This window comes from Solanum verrucosum, unplaced genomic scaffold, assembly GCF_900185275.1.
Source record: "Solanum verrucosum unplaced genomic scaffold, falcon-dt-bn FXZP01000070.1, whole genome shotgun sequence".
NCBI lineage: Eukaryota > Viridiplantae > Streptophyta > Magnoliopsida > Solanales > Solanaceae > Solanum > Solanum verrucosum.
The window spans coordinates 13996-39586 of NW_026020244.1; the positions used below are offsets into that span (position 1 = coordinate 13996).

General features: G+C 34.3%; 2 protein-coding genes across 2 annotated transcripts; both read right to left on the bottom strand.

Annotated features, from left to right (window-relative positions):
- Positions 1-2366: 2366 nt before the first annotated feature.
- Positions 2367-2814, bottom strand: LOC125833026 (uncharacterized). Its single transcript, XM_049512188.1, has 2 exons — positions 2659-2814; positions 2367-2579 (listed from the first exon to the last, which is right to left on the bottom strand). The coding sequence occupies exons 1-2, from the start codon at positions 2720-2722 to the stop codon at positions 2419-2421; spliced, it is 225 nt and encodes a 74-aa protein (XP_049368145.1). The 5' UTR covers positions 2723-2814; the 3' UTR covers positions 2367-2418.
- A 2354-nt stretch (positions 2815-5168) lies between these two features.
- LOC125833031 (protein CHROMATIN REMODELING 25) lies at positions 5169-18116 on the bottom strand. Its single transcript, XM_049512193.1, has 21 exons — positions 17833-18116; positions 16989-17369; positions 16376-16462; positions 16033-16273; positions 15839-15964; positions 15689-15745; positions 15512-15598; positions 15187-15282; positions 14590-14640; positions 13666-13740; positions 13473-13559; positions 12013-12104; positions 11790-11922; positions 10638-10757; positions 10447-10560; positions 10280-10363; positions 10124-10198; positions 9999-10054; positions 6183-6357; positions 6011-6109; positions 5169-5627 (listed from the first exon to the last, which is right to left on the bottom strand). The coding sequence occupies exons 1-21, from the start codon at positions 18018-18020 to the stop codon at positions 5190-5192; spliced, it is 2862 nt and encodes a 953-aa protein (XP_049368150.1). The 5' UTR covers positions 18021-18116; the 3' UTR covers positions 5169-5189.
- Between the last annotated feature and the right edge of the window lie 7475 nt (positions 18117-25591).

Consider the following 25591-nt stretch of genomic DNA (forward strand, 5'->3'; position numbering starts at 1 on the left):
TTCCCTTAGCCCTACCCTCATATTTTAAAAAAATAAATAAAATATGTATAGGTCCATCCCCTAATTGGAAAGTGCTAAATTACCTGCTGGTAATTTAGATCAATATAATTGTTTAGATAATTTTATTCGATTCAAAAATAGATATTTTATTTTACTTTTTAATTAAGAAAGAAAATTTATTATATTTTATTTTTTCTAGCCTTTATATTAAATAATTATATAAAGTAGTAAGTTAAATTCAGAGTTTCAAAGTATAATTAATAAGATTAGTTTAGTAAAATACATCTCTAAAAAAAGTTTTTCTAAAAGATGTGCCAAGTCAAGTAATATGAAATTGAGAGAGTACATAGTCTCGAGTACTTTACGTTTAAAATTTTCAATTTTAAAAGGTAAAAATTAATTTTTTTAAAGAAAAAATACTAACTAACATTCAATTTAAATTATTTGGCTCATTACTTCACTGTTAGCGGTTTTTTAACTAGCTTGCACCTGACCTGCTCTACGCCTCTTTATTCATATATTCAGTGTTGAACCAAGTCGGGCTAAACACGTTTGACATTTGATCTTGAAATTTTGGTCATGCAATAAGCTAATTAAACGTTCAACACTATGAATTTTCAAAATCATCAGGTTTAGAAGGGGATATTGACATATGCATACACATCAATTGGTTCGGTTTTTTATTTTTAAATATACTAAACCAATAACCAAACCACGTGGGCATTGAGTTGTTGCATATGCTGGGAGCATTCTAGAGTGACTACCTCCATATTTTCCACTTGTAGCTCCTGTAGTGTTGTGAGTTACTACCACTGCATTTTGAGTTCTTTGTTAAGTGTTAATATGCTAACTTAATCATTGGAGTATCTTCCTTAATACACAAAACACAAACCGAGAAGTCATATTAGAAACACTATACTTTTAATAACTAAGAAATCCTGAAGAGCCAGTTGTTCACAATTCAGGCCCACCCGTCTACCCTTCTCAACTTAATACTAGGCTTTTGTATGTGGCAAGGTTCGAAAACATCATGCATTGTGCTCTCACCACACCACTAGACCAAAGCCTGATCGAGGGCGAGTTGTATTAGAAACAGATTAGCTAAGTAGATTAGCTACCTTTGCAAAATCTCTAAAATGAAGGAGGTATACACAAGCCCAGAAGTCAACAGTAGAAACAAATTAGATAAGTAGATTATCTACTATTTCAGATCTATGATACAAAGGATATGCAGAGTAATGCCATTGCATATTAAGCAGAGGTAACAATCGCAAGAGTGCATTTTTATAGCTTTATTGTGTTCTCAGGTCCTTCTAGCCGGCCACTCTATCAAAAGTCAAGTGAAGTTTCATTGATGGCAGATCAAATATCGACTCAATGAAGCCTCAACATGTATATGACAAGAATATGTTGTATAATAGAATGAGCCCACGACTCTTGCAGAGAATAGAACTCATGGTAAGACAAAGATGGACAGCTCTAGGCTACTACATGGTTTCGACATTCTAATTTCTCTGGAAACAAATCTGCAGAGCATAAAGCTTGATACAAGATCCTCCTTTTTTGTTTCTTACCTGATACAAGATCCTCCTACCCAGAGTAGTGAACAACCAACCTTATTTTGCAGCTACTCCGAACAATGTCAATGGAGCATGTCTAATGTATATGAAAGGCAATAAATCCATAGCATGGGAAGAAGAGTCTAGTTACTGAGGTTGATGAAGTTATACATGAATAACTTACCTCCTAACTAACTATCAAACTTGGTATTACTGACGCAGAATTTAATACCTGCATAACTCACCTCCAAATCAACTACCAAACGACCCCTAGCTTCAAAAACTACACTAGCAGATGAATGATTTGCTAAATATGAAGAAAGATCCCTTTTACCGGGTATAACTTCTCAATTAAGGCGATCAACTAATTTACTGGTTTTACTTTATACAGCATTCAAACAAGGCATAATACATAAATATGCTCTTTAACTTAGCTTCAACTTGTATCTATGATCTCCAACTTTGGAGGTACACAAATAGACACTTAAACTTATACAAAATTGAACAAATATACACACACGTTCTACATGGCGTAATACACGTAAGACACCACACAAAATTATCATGTAGGACGCCACGTAGGACAAATATGTCTATTTGTTCAATTTTATACAAATTTAAATGTCTACTTGTGCAAACTCAAAGTTAGAGGGTGTAGATGCTGATGGAAGCAAAGATTAAAGGGCATATTTATGTATTATGCTTTCAAACAAAGATGATCAACATATAAAAGCTTGCAAATTGATAAAAATTTTGAAGGAAAACCAGAAAAGAGTTAAATAATTCCAAATGCTGTAAAGGGACAATTAAAATCACCATTCAGACAATTCATCAAACACATAGCATACAAGACTATTATTCACCCTTTCTCCTCCCGAATGAAATCCTCAGAATGCAATGATTGATGATCATCATTGTCGCTTATCGCAGGTGAGTCAATAGGCCCAGGAGTTTGTTGCTGAGCGTTCATAAACTGCTCCATATCCCGCAGTCTTGTCCTCACAACGCTAGTTACTAAAACTGCAAAAAAAGAGATAGAAACTAAAGTTTTAGGGGAAAGAGGTAAATCTCAAAAAATGGAGAAGAATGAAGGGTATACTTCCAGCAGTTCCAATGGCCCAAAGCCAGAGGATCTTCACTCCTGGTCCTCTGTCTTTCCACATTTTCCTGTTTGTATTTGTATTCTCGTAGCACCCAATTTGCCTGCCCCTCAGCTCGGGTAATAGAGAAACGGGCGGATTCGGATCGGCCCGCAATGGACGGGAAAATTGGGCGAGTAGTCACTATTTTTCCAACTGAATATTAAATATGGGAAACTTTCAAAAACAGTAAATATCATGATACGATTTCTTAGCTACAGTTTCACTCATTATAATTTATACTTATACTTTGGTTTGCTACGCATTTGTATTCTTATATCTTTTTTGTGAATTTTGTAGAAAAATATATAAATACAAATTGATTTGTATCAAAATGAATACAAATTAGGAGGAGAGAGGCGAGCAAGATCAGATAGGGGGGAGGGCGGGTTATATTTTGTATTTTATTTTACATTGTCTTCTGTATTTATTTAATGCACAACTGTTTTGTATTATGTATCAATTGTATTCGAAATCCAGCGAAATTCTCTCTTTGATTGGATACTATTGTATTCGACAGATATATATATTTGGAAGTCCTGGATCGGGACCAGGCAATGTATACTGACTTCTCCCGTCCCCTATGGGTCCCTCTGAATGTGTGACCTACTGAACGTGAGGAGGGAGCCGCATGGTTCCTACCTAGCTACAGGGACAAGAGGTAGGTGTATATACTTGGTTGTGTGGAACTTTGTGTTGATGGCTCGACTAGTTTCTACTACATTACGTGCATTCATATGCATTGCCTATCACTAGTATAATTGGTTGTTGTTTGCATATGCCGGTCTTATGGGAGCTGGTTGAGTTATGTTTGTTATTTGTACCTTCGGTTTTTTGGAGATCTGGTTAGGTTATTGTTTGACTAAAATTGTGTATATTATGTCGAATTGATCGTTAGTTGCTTAAGTGGTAGGTTTTGCCCTATCTTAGTGTTCTTTGATTCAGTTGTAGTTATGTTGAGTAGCGGTATTACTGTGGTTCTTTCCTTGGTTAGTTGACTTCCGTAGTAGGATCTTATCATTATTAGGTTGTTGGGCTTGCGCCTCTAGATATGTTCCTTTGTCTCGGTCTCTTACTTAGTGTACACTATTCCTTCGTTCTTACTATTTGTATTATCATGTTATATCTCCTCGATAGATACTTGTGTGATGTGCTTTCCTTATTTAGATGTTGTATTTACTTGTTTTATCTTTGGAGTTCAGTCGGCCTTTGCCTACTGAGTACCCTTTTTTTGTACTCATACTACACTTTTGCACCCTACAGATCATAGTATGAGTTCTCGTCGTTGATTTGGATCTCGCACGAAGTAGCTTTTGGGATTCAGATACTAGGGTGAGCTCCTAACGTCAGGTTGTCTATCTCCCTCTATGTTGGCTAGGACTAGTCTTTATTATGCTTTCAAAGATAGTTATGTACTTACTGTATTTGTTAAGTCTTGTACCCCTATTTTGATTATAAGCTCGACTACCGACTAATGTCAAATCTTGAGATTGTCTTGTTATGTATTAATTTGTTTATTTCCCTTTCTTCTTCATGCTATTTATTCCCTGCTTCCTTTATGTGTTCTTCCGCGAGATAGTCCGTCGCTTCTGGTTTTGGGCTATGAGTTAAGCATATCTATTAGTGAGATATAGTAGGTGTCATCATGACCTGAGAAATCGGATCGTGACATGGAAATAGCATGGATGAGCCAAACTTTTAACGAATGGCATAGATGAGCCTTTTGTCAAAGTTCGGTGGCATATTTGAGTCTCTTCTCTATTTTAAAAGAAAAAATAAAACAATAAAAACTTAATAAATTTGGGTTGAGTCTTGACCCATCTATAACCCATTACCTGACTTTGACCCAACACATTAAGACTAAGCAAATTTGGATTGAGTTGAATCTTGACCCATTATGACTCACCCAAATTTGACTCAATCTATCGAATTGCCACCCCTATGCCAAATCATCAAAATGGACAAATACTATGGATAAACGAAATCCTAGAAGTTCAACTTGTCAATTTGAAGACAAAACCTAGATCCATAAATAAACTTCTTTTTCTTGTATATTTTCTTTTTTAAAATCTTATAATACAGTCACATAGAAGGAAAAGGAATAGAAAACATAGGAGATCAAAAAGTGGAGAGAGGGATTACAAGGTGTGGAACTGCAACTAAATTCCCATCAACATACTTCTTGGCATGGCATAGCAAGAAGTGTCTTTCCAACATGTCATAATGGGAAAAACAGAAAACACTTGCAAAACATAAGAATTGACTAATGGAAATGTTACCTGAATCGAGGCCAGAATAATTAGCCAAACCACCAAATTTTACAATGCAAATAATTTCATTAATCAAATTTCTCTGTATTGAGAGCTACTTTGGATCATTAATGAGGACCAGATAGAATTGAAACATACAGCAGGTTTGATATATTGGGATTTTTTTATGCATGTAACCAGGTAAACTGAAACTAAAGGGAAAAACACAGAGGGACCAAGTTCTAGGCAAAATCATCATCATATATGTAATCAGGAGATAATCTCTTTTTGGGCAAAAGATTCTCGGAAGAGAGTTTGCTCTTCTCGTATATTTTAGTATCTTCTAAAGGTCTATTTAACTTGCTTCTTGGCTTTTGCAAAGGTTTAAAAAATGCAGGTAATGTACTCATAGAAGTTCCATTAGGAGTTGATGCTGACAGTGCTTGAGCTTGCAATATCAAATCCTGTTTCGGAAAAGAGTTTTCTTTCTCACTAGACGGCTTGCTTGATGACATCGTCTTCAGTGATGGTGCTTGACGTGGAGATGAAAATGTGGCCTTTCTCATAAGCATTTCTTTGAAATGAGGTGAATCTCTATTTTCCACCTCTTGTTTTGACTTTAGAATTGATTCAACAGGCACGAGTTTCCCATCCACTTGGCAAGTGAAAACAAACGAAACCTGCAAATATTAGAAAAATGAGTATTCCAATTTAATGTAATGAAACAGCAAACAAGACCCCGAGGGACATAGAAGGTTAAGTTTTTGTCCTTTTTCATTTGGCGTCAATATATAATATCATAGTATCATAAAATGTAACTGTCACATAATACCAAATCTGCCCATATACCTTCCACTGGTCATACTAATTTTTTTAAAAAAATTGGAGTATGACACGTGATTAGCTTTTCGTAGATCTTTAAGTACATTAAATGAGAACTCAGAAGTTTGACTCACTGTTCTTTCCTTTTTTTTCTTCATTTACTTTTTTGTTGCTCGGGGACATGAGAGGAGAGGGGTTTAGTCTGAGCTCAATGCAACAGTAATTTGAACTCTCTGCTTACCTCATTTCCTGCTGCGGACTGGAAAATTACATCTGGTACTGATTTTGGGGAAAAATGATGACCCCAACTGGCCAAGTCCTCTTCCTTGGGAGCTCCAATCTGGAGAAGGGTGCTTGTTGTATGAGAACCAAATAACAGAACTGATACTTGGACTATACAAATAAATACCAACCTGCTTCTCTGAGCTTTGTAATGTATGCAAGCAACCAGCTACACCTGCAAACCCCCCAATATCCTCTTGATCAGGCTGATGACCCTGAGTGTGCAACTCAGCTATGATGTTGTCATCCGGCATCACTGCATCTGGTTGGCAGCGGTCGCAGCTCATTTTTTCATGAATCTCAGACCTGTATTAACACTAGAAATTGAATTAAATATAGAAGACAAGAAGCATTTTGATCGTACATGATACAAAATTATAATAGAGCATGAAGATGAGAGTAACAGTGATTCATAATAAAATGGCTGAACGTATAGGAACATAAAAATTACACAATGTGAGCTTCCATAAGTTTCTTCTATGCAGTTAACCCCTCCAATATAGTATAGGATCTTTCTTCTTATCCAAAGAAAACAAATAAGAGAAACATATGAATTCTTAACCATATTATCATTATATATACATGAAGGTAGCAGGTTCGTATTATAACCATTTCCCCCCTTTAAATGTGCCTAGTAGCACAATAGCTAACATATTAAAATTTAGCAGAACCCCGTATTTCTTCTAGAGAATCTTCTAATTGTTCCATAGCAACTAGAAAGAGATTCTTTAACTTTTTGTCTTCATAACACAAAAATTAAGCCCAACCCTTTTCTCTTTCTTTCTCTACATATGCCCACTACTGTCCCTCTTTTATTTCTCTTTCAGAACGTCCCCACAATCCAGTGATACAGTAGGCAATGACCCGCAACCCAAGCACTGAAAGCAGCATCACTGCTACCTTTGGCTCTATAGTTTTTAGTATTGATATATGTCAAGGATGGATGGGCTCTAAATTTTCTTTGAAATCCAATCATACTCCATATATAATAAGAATATAAAAAGGGCATCACATGGAAGACATGTGCGGAAATGATGGGGCTAGTGCTTGCTAAGGAGAGCCGTTTGTCCATGAAAACTTTTTCCTTTTTTCAAACATTATTGAAAAATATTGTTTGGTTATACATTTAAAGCTTGAGGAGGTTAAGGAGGCTATCAGTAAGATGAGGAAGGGGAGGCCGACCGGGCAAAACGATATGCCGATGGGATTTTGGAAGACCGTAGGCAAGACAGTTATGGAGTGAACTGGGTTGTTTAATGTTATTTTAGAGACAACAAAAAATGCCCGAAGAATGGAGGTAGAGTATAATGATCCCTTTGTACAAGAACAACTGTTATATTCAAAATTGCAACTATAGAGGTATCAAGCTTACTAAGCCACACTATGAAAGTTTGAGAGAGAGTGGTGGAGATTAGGGTGAGGAGGGCTGTATCTATCACCGACAACCAATTCAAATTCATGTGGGGGTGATCAACTACAGAAGTCATTCATCCCTTAAGGAGATCAGTGGAGCAGTATAGAGAGAGTTACATATCGTGTTCATTGTCCTTCAAAAAGTATACGATAAAGTCCCTGTGGTTCTATGGATATGTTTGGAGGCTAGAGGTGTACGTGTAGCATACATTAGGGTGGTTAAGGACATGCATGATAGAGCCAAGACCTAGGTAAGGGCAGTGGAAGGAGACTTAAATCACTTTCCAGTCAAGATGGGGTTGCACTAGGGATCAGCTCTTAGCCCCTTTTTTTTTGCCTTGATGATGGATGAACTGATGCGGCATATCAAAGGGAGGTGTCATGGTGTATTTTATTTGCAGATGGCATAGTATTGATTGAAGACATGCAGTAAGTTAACACTATGCAAGAGGTTTGGACTTTGGGACAGACTGAAGTCTAAAGGGTTCAGGTTGAGTAGGACTAAGACAGAGTACTTGCAGCGCAAGTTCATTGATGCAACTAACGAGACAGATGTGAAAGTGAGGATTGATATACAAGTCATCCCCTAAAAAAAGGAAGTTTCAAGTATCTTGGGTCAATAATCCAAGAAAATGGGGAGATCGACGATGATGTTACACATCATATTAGTGTGGGGTGGATGAAATGGAGGCTCACATCCGTTGTCTTGTGTGATAAGCATGTGCCACCAACACTTAAAGGTAAATTTTATAGTGGTTGTTAGATCATCTCTGTTGTATGGGACAGAATGTTGGCCAGTTAAGAACTCTCAAGTCCAGAAGATGAAAATAGCAGAAATGAGAATGCTGAGATGGATTTGTGAGCATACCAAGAGAGAGATTTCCTATGGCAAAGTAATAAAGAAAACAGTAGTACTCATCTGTAAAATGGGATGTACTTGCTCTCAGCCAAAAACAGAGAGGATGAGCATAAAAAAAACTGATATTGCATATAAAGAGCCTATTACAGAAGTGGCTATGGAGGTACAACAATGAAGATATGACACTTCGGAGAAATTTCATTAATCATGAATATGAAATGGAATGCCAATGGATCACTATAGAATTGACAAGTACTTATGTATGGCAGTGTATGGAAAGAGCATTAGGAATCTGTGGAATGATTTTGGGCAAATGTGGTGATTGCAGTGGGAGATGGTAGTAAGACAGCTTTTCGGGAGGACCACTGGATTGGTGAAAGTAGTTTGAAATCCACTTTTCCTGATCTCTCTATAAGCTCACAAACTCACAACCAGATAAACCAAGTTTGGAATCAATAAGGGTGGAACCTTATCTTTAGGGGAGCTCTGAATGATCGGGAAGTAGAAAATTTAATTACCATGATTCAACTTATAGGAAGTTTGGGTGGAAACCCAGGGCAACAAGATAGACTCAGTAACAAAGGTAATTTTTCAGTAAAATCAGCTTCTTGGTTCATGAATCATAATAGCTCCATAGAGAGATGTGCCTAAGGCGGCATGCAAGCAAACTGTGCACGCTAATAGAAGAGGAGAGATGTTCGCAATTACTACCACAAGAAAGCCGCCCCCGAATGGGGTATGGCCTAGGAAACTGATTTGGAGGACAAAAATTCCATTAAAGGTATCTTGTTTTGTCTGGGTTGGTGGCAAGGTGAGCATGTTTATCTCAAGAAAAGCTACAAAGAAGAGGTCTTCAGATTTGTTAAAGGTGTCTAATATGTGGTCAGGAGGGTAAAAGCAATGAGCATCTTTTCTTCCATTGTAAGACGACAATAAATTTGTGGCACATGTTCGTTTGTATTTTGGGCATAAATTGGGCTATGTCTAGGTCTAGTGTGGATCTTTCGAATCATTGAATGAACGTGGGAAAGAGAAATGGAGAGGAAGATTGGTGGAAGATCATCACAGCATGTATTTGGTGGATAGTATGGAAAGAGAGGAACTAAAAACATTTGGAAAATACTAGCTATTCCATTCAGAAGATTAGGATGAATTGTCTTAGTTTGTTCCTTTTTTTGGTGTAAACAGAATTTATGGGGGCAAGTAGGAAATTTAGTAGATTTAATTGGTAAAGTGTAAAGATCACAGATCTGGTAGATTATACAAATGGTTAACTTTCTCAAATTGTTTGAGTTTATATAGAGTTTATATGTCAAACTATTCAATTGATGATTGATATAATATGTTAGCAAATTTCAGTCCTGTATATGTGTAGATAATATGGATATCTGTATTATCCATCATTCAACCCATTTTTTATCCACATAAAATATGGGTGAGTTGGAAATTTTATTCATTTTTATCTAACCCATTTTCAGCCCCATCTATATTAGATCCGACCCATTCATTTGCCAGCACTACTCAGATGTGAAAAAAGAAAAGGGAATGGGGGAGGTGCACTTCCACACTACAGAATCCCCAAAAGTCACCATAACTAATAAAAATACTTGATCCATTTGAAGGTATAGGAGATTTCACATAATGCATTAGCTATCCCATTTAGCATGGAACATACCTACTATCATGAAATGTGAACAGGTCCCGCAAGTCTTCTGCTGAGAGACAGTTTCCCTGCAATCACATATTGGTACCACATTACAGCAGAAGAATAAGAAAAAATAAGAGACTCTAAAACATTACCTGGATATCAGAATCTGTTTGTTCCTGCTGAATAACTTTCTGAAGACCTTCCTTTGACATCTGACGCTGGTAAACCTGCAAATAAAAATAAATTTCTTCAACCGAACAATTAGAGAAGATAGGAACTCGTTAAGCAAAGGCTTCTAGGAATCAAACCTTTTCTTCAATAGTTCCAGTACTCAAAAACCTATAGATGTAGACCCTCTTCTTTTGTCCATCTCTCCAGACTCTTGCAGCTGCCTGAGGAAGAAAATATGAATATTATGTACCTGATAAGCAACATATTCAGGCATCATTTGGTAATTCTCGGGCAAAGCTTTCACCTGTTTGTCATTGGCTGGATTCCAGTCAGGATCAAATAAAACCAGACGGTTCCCACCAATCAAATTAAGACCGCAACCTCCAGCCTTGCTGCTCAACAGAAATGCAAACTCATCCTAAAAGATGCACTAAATAAGTCTTGGTAATGCCAAATCTTAGTAAGATAAACAAGTGTAACAAAATCCCCAGGTACCTTTGCTGGATCGTTGAAATGATTAACTAGCTTCTGTCTTTTACTAATTGACGTAGTTCCATCAAGTCTTAAGAAGGGATATCTCCTTTCACGGCATAATTGAGAGAAAAGGTCCAGTGTCTGATTATTCACAACTCACAGTTAGGACAGACGACAAAAGAAAGAAGGAAGAGAAAACAACAGAGAGAAATCAGTTACTTATTCATTAAGGAAGAGGAAACAAATGAGAGAATTTCAGTTTATACACTAAAAAATTGAATGCAATAAGCAAATATGTAATGCTATATCACAGTGTTCACATCTTGAAAGCAGGCTGTTAACCTTCATTATCTTCTGAAACAAAAGTTACAGTCACAAACTAGCTTGTCTGATGCTGAAGTTCTACCAGCAGATATTAGACTGAGAGTAACTAAAGGAGCTAGAGCCGAGACATAATACAGTCACTTGTTCCGTTAACAATATGGAACTTAGAACATTAGAAATGAGGAAAACACTCTGTATTTAAGATTGATGAAGATCAATGTGGCAACTGGCATGTATCTTACTTCAGGAAAACATAAGAGTACTCGACTAAGAGAATGGGAAGAAGAAAGCTACCACATCTGCAGAAAAGGAAGTGGCACTCCTAGGATTGGCTAAATATGGATATTATAGTCAAACTGTGGTGATGGACTACTAAACCACTGCCAATAGCTATCTTCTCATTCTCTTCTAACAGTATCCTGATAGAGCCAACCAAAATATACATAACACTTTTAACTAGTATAAAAAATGATGTGCTGATCCTAATAGGCCCATTATTAAAGGAAAATACTGGTTTTAAGCCACCCCAAAGCCCTCCCCGCACACATCTGAGAAAAGATAGAATGCACTTTTACAATCTCAGCATACTATTTACCCCTTCAAATCATGAATTCATAATTGTGACCACAAGCCATGAAATCATAATTCTACACCAGCATCCAGCAATAACAGATTCATGCTGGAGAAAAATTTGGAGTCCTGTCCATGCTAAGAGGTCTATGAGACTCAGAAGCTGAAATTAAAGCCAGAGCAAACAAAACATCCGTCCAAATCGAAGAAAACTAACACATGTAACAAAACTTGTATTTCACACTTCAGATTCTGTTTACTATAGTTACTCCTCGATACCTGTGTGTAATTGGAAACCAAAACAATCCTATCATCTGTTTTCTGACGAAGTTGAGCCAGTAGCCGGGCTAAGACATGCATTTTCCCTGAAAGTTCAACCCACAATCCAGCGCCACCCGTCCATGAGCCGCACCTAGCAGATTATTTGTAAGGCCATTTCTTTATTTGGAAATAATCAAGTTGAAGACGATCTTTAGAAAGAAAGCTGGTTAAAACAGCTTACCTTCCAGAGAACATTTCTGGAGGGAAAAAGCGAATGCAGTCCTCAAAACCCGATGTCCCTGGACTTCCACCTCGTATCGTGTCGTATATCAGCTATAGATATTTGACATTAGTAAGAAACAGTTTTGTTACTAGCAAATTGAATAAACACAAGAAGGATAATATCATGGTTAGGAATTTTCGGTATTATATGGCGCTATGAAAGTCATAAGGAAAAGCAGTAACAAGTTAACACCAGAGAGGTGGGGCCCCAGGGCTTTGGTTCCATGGTAAGGACACAACATATGATGTGAGATTACATACATGTCATGGTTTCGAACACTGCCACAAACAAAGCATAGTATTTATGTTGGGAGGAGGGCGGAGGAGCGAACTAATACTCCCCGGAGTTTCGAACTTGTGCACCTACAGGAGCCGGGCCAGAAACTCACATAAAATTTCTTTGATATCAAAAAGAGAAAGTTAACAACTAGAGCTTTGTAAAAGTTTTGATCATTCAAATTCAAATCCTCGAGAATATTCATTTTACTGAATTTTCTGCAAGCATTGACCTTAACTTTGAAAATTGAACAAATCCAAAATGGTTTTTTTTTTTTTTTTTTTGATAACCGAGAAATCCATCTGCACCCGCCCTTTGGACCAATCACAACCTTCTAAACTCAATGGATAATGGGTCTGCCCCTCTACCCTTCTCCACTTAAATACCGGGCTTCGCTTTGCATGGTGTGGGGCTTGAACCTGCGACCTAAGCCACAAATCCTCCACCTTTTGCCACTCGAGCTAGGCCTTGGGGGCAAATCCAAAATGGATTATATCATGACTGTTCCTATGTTTGGATTAGAAATTTCCTACCTCCTATTCGGATTACAATTCTGTTATCATGTGACAGTAATAAGGAAAAACAGTAGCAAGGTAAAGCAAGGACAATTCAAGAGTTTTCTCTTTCCAAAATTTCCAATCATAAAGAAGTAGTCTTCTATGGAAGTCCCGTGCAGACCACCAATAACTTCAGTACTATCTTGTAAAGTGCAAAAAGCTCTTAACACCTATTTTGTATAAAGCAATATTTTCAGATACATTGCTAAGGTATCAACATGGAGTAATAATTTCAGGTAAATTTTCAAGGTATCATCATTAAAGAAATATATAAAATAATCTGTTAATTGCCAAAAAACATTAAAGAAATGGTTTTAGGTACATCTTATAAGTATCAGTTTTCTCTTTCTGTTTTGTATTCCTTTAAATAAGAAACTAAAGAGAAAGTAGGGGGAAATATTCAACATATATAATGGGAAAATATAGAAAACCTCAAACAGCACACAAAAAAACAAAAACTTGTAGCCTTGCTGGTATTCTTAAAAGAAGACCTAATACCCGGTATACTTTCCAGTTCAGAAAATAAGCAGTGTAGTTGTTACATATGAATAGACTTGAAGAAACTATGAGAGAATGATAGCTCACCTTTGGATGATTGCAAAGCTTCTTCAGAGCTGTTATGTAAGCTAAGATTTTTGACTGTTTTGCTTCTTCAGCGATAGCTCGTTTCACCTGTACTTGGTAGTGGTAGAACAAAAGCAAACTAAATTATCCAAGAAACAAGCTAAATTATGTAAATAATTCACATGTCAAAAAGCTAGCAAAATGAGAATTTTACATTTTTTGAATGTATAAAATGATTGTACAGCTCTGACTGGAGCGGTGTCAGCTTGCAACAAACAACTTCAATTATCTGCAGTGTAAAAGGGTGCAATCATTCAAAATCTTCAGAATGATCAAAATGCTTACCAACATATTATTATTGCAACAACAATAGACCCAATGTAGTCCCACAAACTGGAGTCTGAGGAGGGTAGAGTATACGTAGACCTTACCACTACCAACATATTATTATCATCTAGATAAATGAGTAGACATTCTTTAGAGACAAAAAATTTTATTTCTTATTTTTTTATCTGTTGCTTTAACAACTTGTAACATTCTTTTTTTCTTATTATTATTATTTTATTTATTTATTTTTGTTATTATTAACAGCAACAACAACAACATACCCAGTGAAATCCCACTAGGTGGGGTCTGGGGAGGGTAGAGTGTACGCAGACCTTGCCACTACCTCGTACAGGTAGAGAGGCTGTTTCCGAGAGACATTATTATTATTATTATTATTATTATTATTATTATTATTATTATTATTATATTTACAGTACTAAATAACTGACAGCTGCGCTCCTATATTTGTTAGATGGAAAAGGTTTCTTTAGCATCATAAGAATGAGAACACAGTCAAAAGTTGTATTAAAATCCAAAAGGTTAGTACTATTCTACTTGGTCCGAATTTTGTCCGGCAAACATACAGGAGACAAAGGAGTTTGCCATAGACACCAAATCAGAACTTGGTAGTTCATCACTTAATTAATACCTCAAACAACAATATGCCAAAACAACAGATCTGATAGAGTAGCTAAAAGTGCAGTAGCTAAAGTCATTGAACTTCTTTTAATATCAAATCTTCTGAAGCACAATCAACACTTATCATAATACACTATATTACAATATCTAATGAATTAAAGAGAAGGCATACCTTTGGTGGTAGGTGGTTTGACAATAACGCATTTGTCCTCCTCAAAATAAACTGAGACCCGTAGAAAAAAAAAGAAAAAGACTGTCAGTGATGTGCAGAAAAAACACGCCAAATCATTATATGAGAGCATGTGCTAGATTTGGATCCCTAACAAGCAGCCTTAGACAAGAGGCAGACATCAAACTCTGCAATGACTGTGATATCCTAATCAAAACCAATTTGCACTAATTTAATTTTCTAACATATCTGATTGTATTTCGTTTCTTGAATATTTTCAACTTTCCAAATTTGAAGATTTATTTTTTTTCTTCCAAAAGAATAACAAAAAGATTATGGACTGGCTTCAAGCCTTCTAGGTTCATAGAGTGATATTTCCATTATATCTCTTTCTTCTACACTGGATTTGGGTGTAGAATTACTAGCCAGAGTAGATAATTTTATTTTATTTTTGAAAACCGAGAAATCCGTCTGTCACCCGTCCTTTGGACCAATCACAGCCTTCTAAACTCGGTGGATAATGGGTACTAGCCAGAGCAGATAATAGATCAACAACAAGCCGAAATTCTGAAACTGCATAATTTTCAGTGGAAAGCTTGCCTGATTAACTTTGGAACTCAGTTCAGCAGAGCGGTCAGATCCTAGTTTCTTCTCTTCCTCTGTGGCAGTGGGTTCCCTACCACATATTATTGGTGTCTACAAACAGTTGGATCGAGGAAAACCACAGTAAGGTAAATGCTTATATACAGAGAGGAATAGTGATAACCAATATATGTCTCCTTACCCAGTAAAAAATATATGGATTTTGCATTCAGTGATGATATAATAAAAAAGCTTATCTGTTCTTTAAACCCCACAAAGTTGTGGAAAAAGAATAAGGACATAAGAGTTCACGTTAATTTTTTGAATTCAAGAGTAAGCTCACCTCAAAATAACGCCGAAAGTGTGCAGCATCACCCAAGATACCCGGATTGGTGAAATTAACCATGGCATAAAACTCTTCTAGATCATTCTGGAAATTGTTGGAAAGAAAAATGCATTATGTAGCAAAAACAAATTATGTTAATAAAAGATATTAAAGAAAAGTCAGATCGGATCTCACTTGCATTGGAGTCCCTGATAGCAGAACCCGGCGTTTGCATGCTAGAGAAGCCAATGCCTAATCGCAAGTTTTAAATTAGGCTCGACAAAGATTACAGAGTTCATCCACAAAAAGTAATCTAAGTCATCAAAATAAGTAAACATGTCTTACTCGATTTGTCAGTGTTTGATCATTTTTCAATCTGTGAGCCTCATCACATATGAGAAGGTCGCATGATCCAGAATTACTGAATTTTGAAGAATGCATCCGAAATGTCTCGTAGGAAACAATTAAAACCTGGGAGAACAATATATGGATTGATACCCCTCAAACATAATGTAACTAGGATCGCTCAGAAAACTTACCTGTATATTACTATGGGGATTGATAAAACTTTCTATGCCAGACACAACATCATCTCTGGTGCTTTCACATAAAGCAACAAGTTTAACTCTTTCTCCAACCCATTTACTGATTTCGGCCTCCCAATTACTAACAAGACTAGTAGGGGTCACAATTATTGCCTTCCTGACCATAGCTTTTCCATCAAATCCCTGGCGAAGAAGAGTGTAAAGTAGTGTGATTGATTGCAGAGTCTTCCCCAAACTGCACTAAAATGCAAAGAGCAGCCAATAAGCCAAAATGAAACACCTAAGATCACTCAACTTAGAGACACATAGTCAGGGAGAAGAATCAAAAATACTTTACCCCATATCATCAGCCAAAATGCATCCATTAATATTGAAGCTACTAAGTGCACCTGACACACAGTCAAACATGAACTGGACCCCTTCCCTGCAAGTAATATCATGAATAGTCTTTAAATGATATAGATGCTGCGGCATGCTGCAAACATAGTCAAATCTAAGAGTTTCTCAATGTTGCTTAACTTGTTTGAAATTCATTTAAAAACAGATTAAAAAACATATGGTAATAAAGACAAAATTAAGAGGTTGAAGTTCGGCAAATAATAGATATGTTCTTTTTTGGAGTTCTTCTTTTTAATGAAATAAGGAATAAATGTTCTTTTTGGAGTTATGATGGAGGAGTGAACAGGTTATCAACTTACTGATGTAAATCTTCAGAAACTAATGTTGCAAATTCAACTTGAATATTATGAAATAAAATGGCACAAAGTAACTTAATGAGAAGATATAAAGAATTCTTTTGAGTGCTTCACACTATGATACATTTTAAATATCCATAGCTTCAAATTCTAACGTTGCCTTTTCATTCATGCACTTAGTTCAACAATATGCCTTTAAATATTCACATAAATATAATCAAATACACCCTATATCACCTATATCAAGTGAAGTACCTTTGATGAGGACGAAGGAACCTAACAAGCAATGGATCCACAATTATAGGTACTAAACTATAGCCTTCCTCCACAATCTCTTCAGGCTGCCACAACACCAGAGGTTCAACACCAGGTGGCAGTTCTAAATTGTCTTCCACCACATCTATCTCAGCAGCTTCTGGAGCTTTCAGCCTGTTTGTAATAGCAATCAATGTTGGACTTGTTGAACCCCATGGCACAAACCTTTTACGAGCACAAAGACGGCGAGCTAGATGCTCATTGCTACTACTGTAACCATTGGAGCTTGGAGGTTTGAATGGCTTTCGGAGATTGGCTGCTGCATCTGTCACTGAATAGACTCGTGGAAGTAGGGACTGTCTTTTCACAATAAGGTTACCCCTGAATTCATAACAATCATGATATCATAGATCAATATCATAAGACTCCTAGATAATTTTCCTTAAGTATTAGTGCTTTATCGAGATAAAGAAGTATGACTAATTCATTTCGCACAAAAGTGAAATGTGCGTTCTAATACATTAAAAACTTAAAAGACATGAATTGGAACATTGTCACAAGATTCAAACTTTATTAGCAACTGGCCAAACCCAGCAGAATGGATATACAAGATTCATACAAATGGCCCAAACTACATTGGATTTAGGCATAGTTAATCCATATTAACTGCTGCAGTTAAAGTTCCTACCTCAAATGAGACTGTGCAATTGACAAATTAAACAGCTTCTGTCACAGATAACATATGGAAAATTGTGAAACCCTAATTTAATCAACATATACCGTATGAGCACGATGACATATACAGTATGTTAGGTCTTTTCAAGTATAGAAAAATTCACGCTACCTCACAAGAGCATCAACATTTTGCGATTTACGGTCTTCGTCTGGCGAACTGGTACCCGCCTGAGATTCTACATTCCATTCATCGTCGTCGTCGTCCTCGCCACTATTAGATACGCAATCGATGTCATCCTCAGGCTCTCTAAGGGATTTGTCGCTCGATGCTGAAAGAGCCTCTCCCTCGTCCTCCATTCCTCGTAGCTCAGACGCGAGAGCTGCTCTCTGCTTAAGGCATTTGAATCTTTCCGTTTTGGCGGTAAGTCGAAGCGGAAAGCGTCTCTAGGAAGATTGTTTAGTTTGATATCTTACAGATTATATAGTATACTACTACAATGTATAGTTTAAAATATTTGTTTTTAATAGGCAGAATAACCTTGAGATATCCTTGTATTTGGCATAGTTTGTAAGGTGGAACCTTATATTTAAGATTTTATCAATTGAATTTTTAAACTTACTGAATCACAATATTTTAAATCTTTTTCTCATTATGTGTGTGTATAGTACATTCGTTTACACGTGGAATTCCATATTATTTTTAACAATACATAAGAAATTACATGTTAAAAAATTAAATAAAAAATAGAAGGCCCTACTTTTGTGTATTCTTGAAATTTTGAACATTATTTTCTCTATTTTTGCTCTCAAATTGAGCACCAAATTCATGTCAAAATGGGTGGAATTCTTACCTATTTAACTTGAATTTAACACTATTTGGTTCACAAACACAAACCCAACAAATCTCCATTATAATTTTAAACACATTTATTATTCTTAAAGTTTTATTACGTTTATCAATGAAGTTTTTCATTTTTCAATACTCACTATCACCAAGAAATACGCACAAAATTGAGATTTTGAAAGTGGAAATATGACAAAACGGAAAGGAATATGGGTAATGTTGATATACAGCAAAATAAAGGAATTTCAAGAAAGTATTTGAGAGTGGGACAGTGCGCCGCGAATGATGGGTGGATCCAAAGAAGAAGAAGAGTGGAATGGGAAGAAGGAATTTGATTGGAGGGGGGCAGCAGCTGGTGGCCTGGCCTTTGAAGAAGATGACTTGTTCCTCCTCTTCTTCTTCTTTTTGAGCGTTTTTCATTTTTTCTTTTTGTTTTTAGCGTTTTTCATTTATTTATTTTTAAAATTTTAATATTTTTTCATATAAAATATTATATTCACTTGCTTTAAAAATGCGTGAAATTACACATCATTTCAAGTCAGCAATATTAATGCCACATGTGTTTAATCAATGGTCAAAGGGGTTTAAAATATTGTGTTTGAATAAGTTTAATGGTTCAGTTGGTAAAGCCGAAAGTATAAGGATTTAACTTACAAACAAATCCAAGTACAGGGGCCTCCTAGGTCATTTCGTCATTTTTAATATAAACAACATAAACATTGAGTTATCATTTTGATTATTATTATTGCATGTATTGTATTTTACATTATTGTCACGATCTGAGTTTACACCATAGCTGAAATAGGATATTTGAAACCACGAGTGATTCCCAAATAATTCTTGGCATAACATATCTAAGAATATCATATGAAAATTAAAGTGGAAACTGTAAACTAAGGGGTCATGTTGTGAGGGATAAAAATAAATAGTGATGGGATAAAATTTTGTATCTTGTTTGGTTGCCATGTTTGGAATAGTTAATCCTGAGATAACTTGTTCCCAACCAAACGATCCCTAAAATCATAACTGAAATAGATCTTAAGAAAAGGTCTATTACAATTGAATACTAATGTATGAAAGTCTCTAAACTAAATAAAACGATTTGTTGGGACAAGGCACCCAGCTAGCCATAAAACAAGTCTGAAATAAGAATAGAAATAACAAAATTATGTCCTCAATGATGAGGATTCATCAAAACTATGAACTACTACTCTCTATCCACAAGCCTGAGAATGATACTCATATCTACATCAAATGAAAAATATAGCGCATAAGAGGTATGTGATTAGTACAAGGAAGATACTGAGTATGTAGGAACAAAACTAAATAGTTGAATTCATATGTATATCATAAGTTGTGAGAGGGGTCATAATGAATCTTTCAATAATACGTTAATATCAATTGAGGAAGAACACAGTGAAAGCCAATAAATAAATGTTTCTAGCATATTTGAAACCGTACTTTTTTGCAATCGTATCTAAAAGGATGCATATCATTGTAATCAAGTCAATATAATGTATCCATTACATATATATAAGTGACTAACCAGGCAGGTCATGGTCTACATGCTTGCCTGGCAGCTGCACTATTTTCCCTTTTTTGGTGATTCTCCGTTTTAATTTGTTTGTCTTGTTTTTTAATTTTTTAAATACTTTAAAATTGTGTAAAAATACTATAAATCATGATAATTGCCAACTTAAAATATTGATAAAAAACATATAAAAAATTCGATTGATTCATAAAATTAATCTGTCTGTGCGACTTAAAATGGGATAAAAGAGGTAACATGCATTATTTAATTTGGAAACAACGTAGAAAGTATTGTAAATCTCAATAATTAACAACAATTGATTGACTCTTGAAATTATATTTGTGCTACATACATTGAGATAAGAGGAGTAACATATATTATTAAAAAATTTACGTAAAAAGTATTATAAATTACAATAATCAAAAGAAGTAACATGTAAAATTTAATTTAGAAACTACGTAGAAAGTATTGTAAATCTCAATAATTAACAACATTTTATTGAATCTTGAAATTTATCTGTGCTACATACATTGGGATAAGAGAAGTAATATATATTATTTAAAAAGTATGTAAAATACGTAAAAATACTATAAATTACTCCCTCTGTTCCTTTTTATATGTCATCTCTTTCTATAAATAGTTGGTTCATAATACTTGTCATTTCATAAAATCAATGCATAAATTATCATATTATTTTTTTTACCCTTGTGAGTTATTAGCCTTGAAAATATACATTTGACCAACTTAGAAAAACTAAGTAAATTATTCATGTTCATTGGTTAAATTAGTTAATCAAAATAAATCAATTCATCTTCATTGATTGAAAACTTGAGTTCCAAAAAAATTAAATAAGGGTAGAATGGTAAAATTACTTAATTTCTTAATACACGTGAAATCTAAAATGGTAACATATAAATAGGAACGGAGAAAGTACAATAATTAACAATTAAAATTTAATTGACTATTTAAATTATATCTATGTCACATAAAGTGAGACAAAAAAATAACAGATATTGACCAATACTAGCACGGACATGCACTTGTGTCTAGTTCATAAATAAGGGTCACCAAGATTCACAAGGAAGCTTACCGCACTTTTGGGAAAGAAGGATATTTTCAAAACATAACCCAATAAAAACTTTCTAATGAAATGAAACACAAAAGCACTAAACATAAACACTTGATTTCTGAAGCAAACCTAATCTCCTATTTTCTTTGCTATTATAATGATGTGATGTGAAATCATATCCTAGACAAGAAAAAAAAAAACGATGAGCACAGGTTCAATATTCTTTTTAGTAAGGTTATCTGAATATTAACAGCGCAATAAGTTTTCATCAGATTACCGTATAATTCAACTTGAGTTGGATAAGCAAAAGGAAACAACGACATTGCAAGGTAGGTGTTATATCAAGTTGCACGATATTATATGCATTAGCCAGAGAAGATAGTTTCATCAATTGCATAGGGCAGAGTAGCAGGGGCGTAGCTATAGCTATCCCAGGGTGTCCAATTGGACACTGATGCAATTATGAAAGAATAACAATGAAACACTGTAAGAAATTGATAAAGGGAAAGAGGTAAACTTGTAAGCTAAGCTATTTCTACTTCTAGCTAAACATATTGTCATTTCATAAAGAGAAGAGACAATTACAGAGCTTAAATAGCTAAAAGAAAGCTGGACCATTGCCACAACTGGCAACTCCAGGACAAAACAGAAAATAACAAATAGGACCAAAAGTATATCCTATTCCCACAATTAGCAGGACCTAAGTGTCCAATCCTAAACTGCTACAAGCCAACAGACAAAAGAGACTTAACTGAATAAATAAAACTAATAAACAATGCAGCCCTAACGACTTTAACGGCTAGGTACAACCTCACAAGCTGAGCGTACAACCACCTTAGCTTCAACTCATCATTCTTGCATCAGACACCTTTCCTTCTCAGGGTGTCCAATCGGAAAATTATGTTATATATATGTGTGTGTGTGTGTCAAATTCTACATTTAAAGGATATATATTTATAGTTGGATACCCTTGACAAAAGTTATGTCTTTGGTGTAGTGGTAATATGTGTTCATTTGAATGAAGAAATTTTGGGTCAAACCCTAAATAACACAATATTTTTGGAGAAACTATCTAATTATACAAACATTCCTATTATATTTATTAATTCTCCATATAATTTGAAATAATTGCATTTTATCTCACTATTTAATAATTTTATACTAGATTTAAAGCTAGATACATGTGAATCATACTAGATACACATTAATACATGTAACTGGTTTGAGTCACATGTATTTGGGACACCAAATATGCGAGGATATATAATAGTGACAAGTGAGATGGAATGGAGGGAAGCGAGATTTATGTATGTATCTCAAATACATGCGAATCACACTAGATACATGTATCTAGTGTATTCACATGTATCTGAAATACCAAATACGCGAGTGAGATATGAGAGTGACAGCGAGATGAGAGGGAGGCAAATAAGATTTGTTTATGTATTCCAAATACATGCAAATCTACTTTAATACAATGTAAATAGAACAAATTAAATTACACCTAATTTTGACCCATGTGTCTCGAGATACATATATCTAAACGTATATAGACGCACCAAAATCTAGTAGGATTCGTAATATGATAAATTAATATATATCTAAGTAATTAGCTCATAAACTAGTGAAATTTATATATTTTGCTCTATTTTAAATTTGTTAATAAAGTGGGTAATCTCATCCATTTTAACCAAGAAAAAAGTGTAAAAAGACAAGCATGAATATCCGTGAGCTCAAACCAACCCCCTACCCCCAACCTAGACATGCCACTATTTCTAATGTTTATAGTGTAAATTTTATATATGACATATATTATAGTACTATTTTTCAAGCTATAGCAGTATTTTTTTATTTTTTTTTACCGTGGTTTCCGGGCGTCGCTTTGCGAACCCGACTAGCTGTACCCACCGGGTCCCGCTGTTTCAAGGCGGGTCCACCACGGTTAGTTCCACGGGGCCCTGGAGACGCGGCCGGTTTGTAATGCCTCCAGTGGCCCTGCTGGGGCTCGAACCGGCGACCTGAAGGACTTTGTCCCAGGCCTTTACCAGTTGAGCTACCCCTCAGGGTTAAGCTATAGCAGTAGATTTAGACTTTCAAGCTATAACATTAAAAATTTCAGGTTATAACAAATTCACAAATAAAAGAAATGTTTTTATTAATTCGAAAAAAGTTTTTTAAAAAAACGAAATTATAGATAATAAAGTAAAAAACCGAAAGAGTGGCTTGTAATTTAATTTGAATTTATTGTAGATAATTAATGATTAGCATGAAATAAGGGATTCAAACAAATTAACAATATTTTTTATCCTTAATTCACTCAAGATCAGTTAAGATAAATTAAAAAATCAGATCATATCATTCTTTTGTAGATAATTAATAAATAGCACGAATTAAGGGATTTAAACTAATTAAGATTATTTAGTATCCTTAATTCACTCAAATCAGTTAAAATCAAATAAAAATTCAGATTTTATCTTGTTCTTTTTTCAACGTCTCTCTCTTCAATTTGCAACAAAAAAAATTCAACGTCTCTCTCTTCAACTTTCAACAAAAAAAAATCCTACATTCGAGTAATTGAAGTTTTTTTCATCTTTGAAAATTCTTGATTTTGTTGTGATGGACAACTACGTATCAGTTTTAATCAAACATGGTGAAAGATGGGATCCTTCGAGTTAGTATTTATTATTGTTTAACGTTTGTTTTAGAATGATAGCGAAATGAAACAAAAATGATCAAACTGTCGATTAATTGAGGATGGAGTCATATTTTGTTAACTGTTGATATCATATTATGTTTACTGTTGTGAAATGTAAAAAATTTAGTGTTTATTTTGTATACGGTTATTGTTTTGTAAAAGTATAAATTTAATGTGATTTTATGAATACATTTGATAGAATAAATTAAATGAAATTTGTATGAAAGTGTGCTAATTAATCTGTAAAAATAATTTAATTATAATGTTGACGAATTTATGAAAATTTATTTTATTTGATAATGAATTTGATAGTATAAGTCGAATGAATTATGTATGAAAAGTGTGTTAAGAAATATGTAAAAAAAAAAATTGGAATTCTTGACGAAGTGTATTACAAGTGTTTTAAATTGGTATTAAATGTGAAATTGTTGAGTTTATATTAGTTTTGTTATTTCTGTATAAAGTTGGGTGACAGTAATTAATTATTTGGGACGAGAAATGTATATGGTTTGAATGAATAATCGTTTTGTATGAAATGTGTATTAAATGAGTATGAAAATGTATAAATTTGGTATGAATGATGATTGTTGTATGAAATGTGTATTAAGTGAATATTAAATGTGAAATATTATGTTTTGTATGAAATTTGTTTTGTAATGCACTGTCTGAATGATATTTGTATGAAAAAATAATGACGAGTGTGTATAATTTTGTTGTTATTATAATGATTTTTATGGATGAAATTTGTATTGTCTTTGAAATGAAAAGTTAATATTATTTAACATATTTCTAATTGATTTGTATAATGTTAGACTAATTGTTTTTTTTTTAATGAAACAGAGAATTATGTTGATTTTCAAATGAAATGAATTATATATGAAAGAAGGTTGCTGATGTGAAATTCAAAAGGTCCAAAGTTACTTCCAGTAGATGTTGTCAAGTTGGCCACGACATGAAGTATGTTCAAATTATCCTGTGCAAAATTAATGATTGTTTATTTGTTTAGACTATATATAATTTTTATTTTATTTTATCGTTTAGATTAATGTTTTGTTTTGATATGAAACATAATTGATTTGAAGTGCATTATAAACTTAGTGTTTAATATACCGTTCATTCTTTATATATTGTTCATTCATTAATCATACAGATTGCATACTGTTAAAAATAAAATTTATTCCAGCTTAATACATAAGATGGTGTAAATATTAATGATAATTATAAAAGATAATTATGGTATCCTGAGTATTTAATTTAATGTAAGTTTACATGAATATTAATTTGGTTTTCAACTAGTGTTCTACTATAAATAAATTTAAAACAAATTGCAATTAGTATTTCATTCTCACACTAACTTCAGTTAGTGTCATACACATATTAATCAAAATTTCATACACGTTTTATCCAAACAACATGTATAAAAATTGATAAATTCATATAATCATACAATTTATATCATTTGTATATCAATATTATATTACAATTCATACAATATCCAACAATAAAATATTAAACTCATAGGCATACACGTATTAATCAAATTTCATACATATTTCATCCAAAAACATGTTTAGAATATAAAGTAAGCATAATGTGATTTTTTAAAGAAAAAATCAGTAGTTTGACAAATCATACCATTTTCATACCAATTTAATAATTTATACCATAAACACAGTTAATAGATAATCACACCAATGTTAAAACGCAATTCATACCATTTGTATACCATTATTATATCACAATTCATAAAATTTTCAAAATCAAAACATTTAAGCGTAGTCATACACAT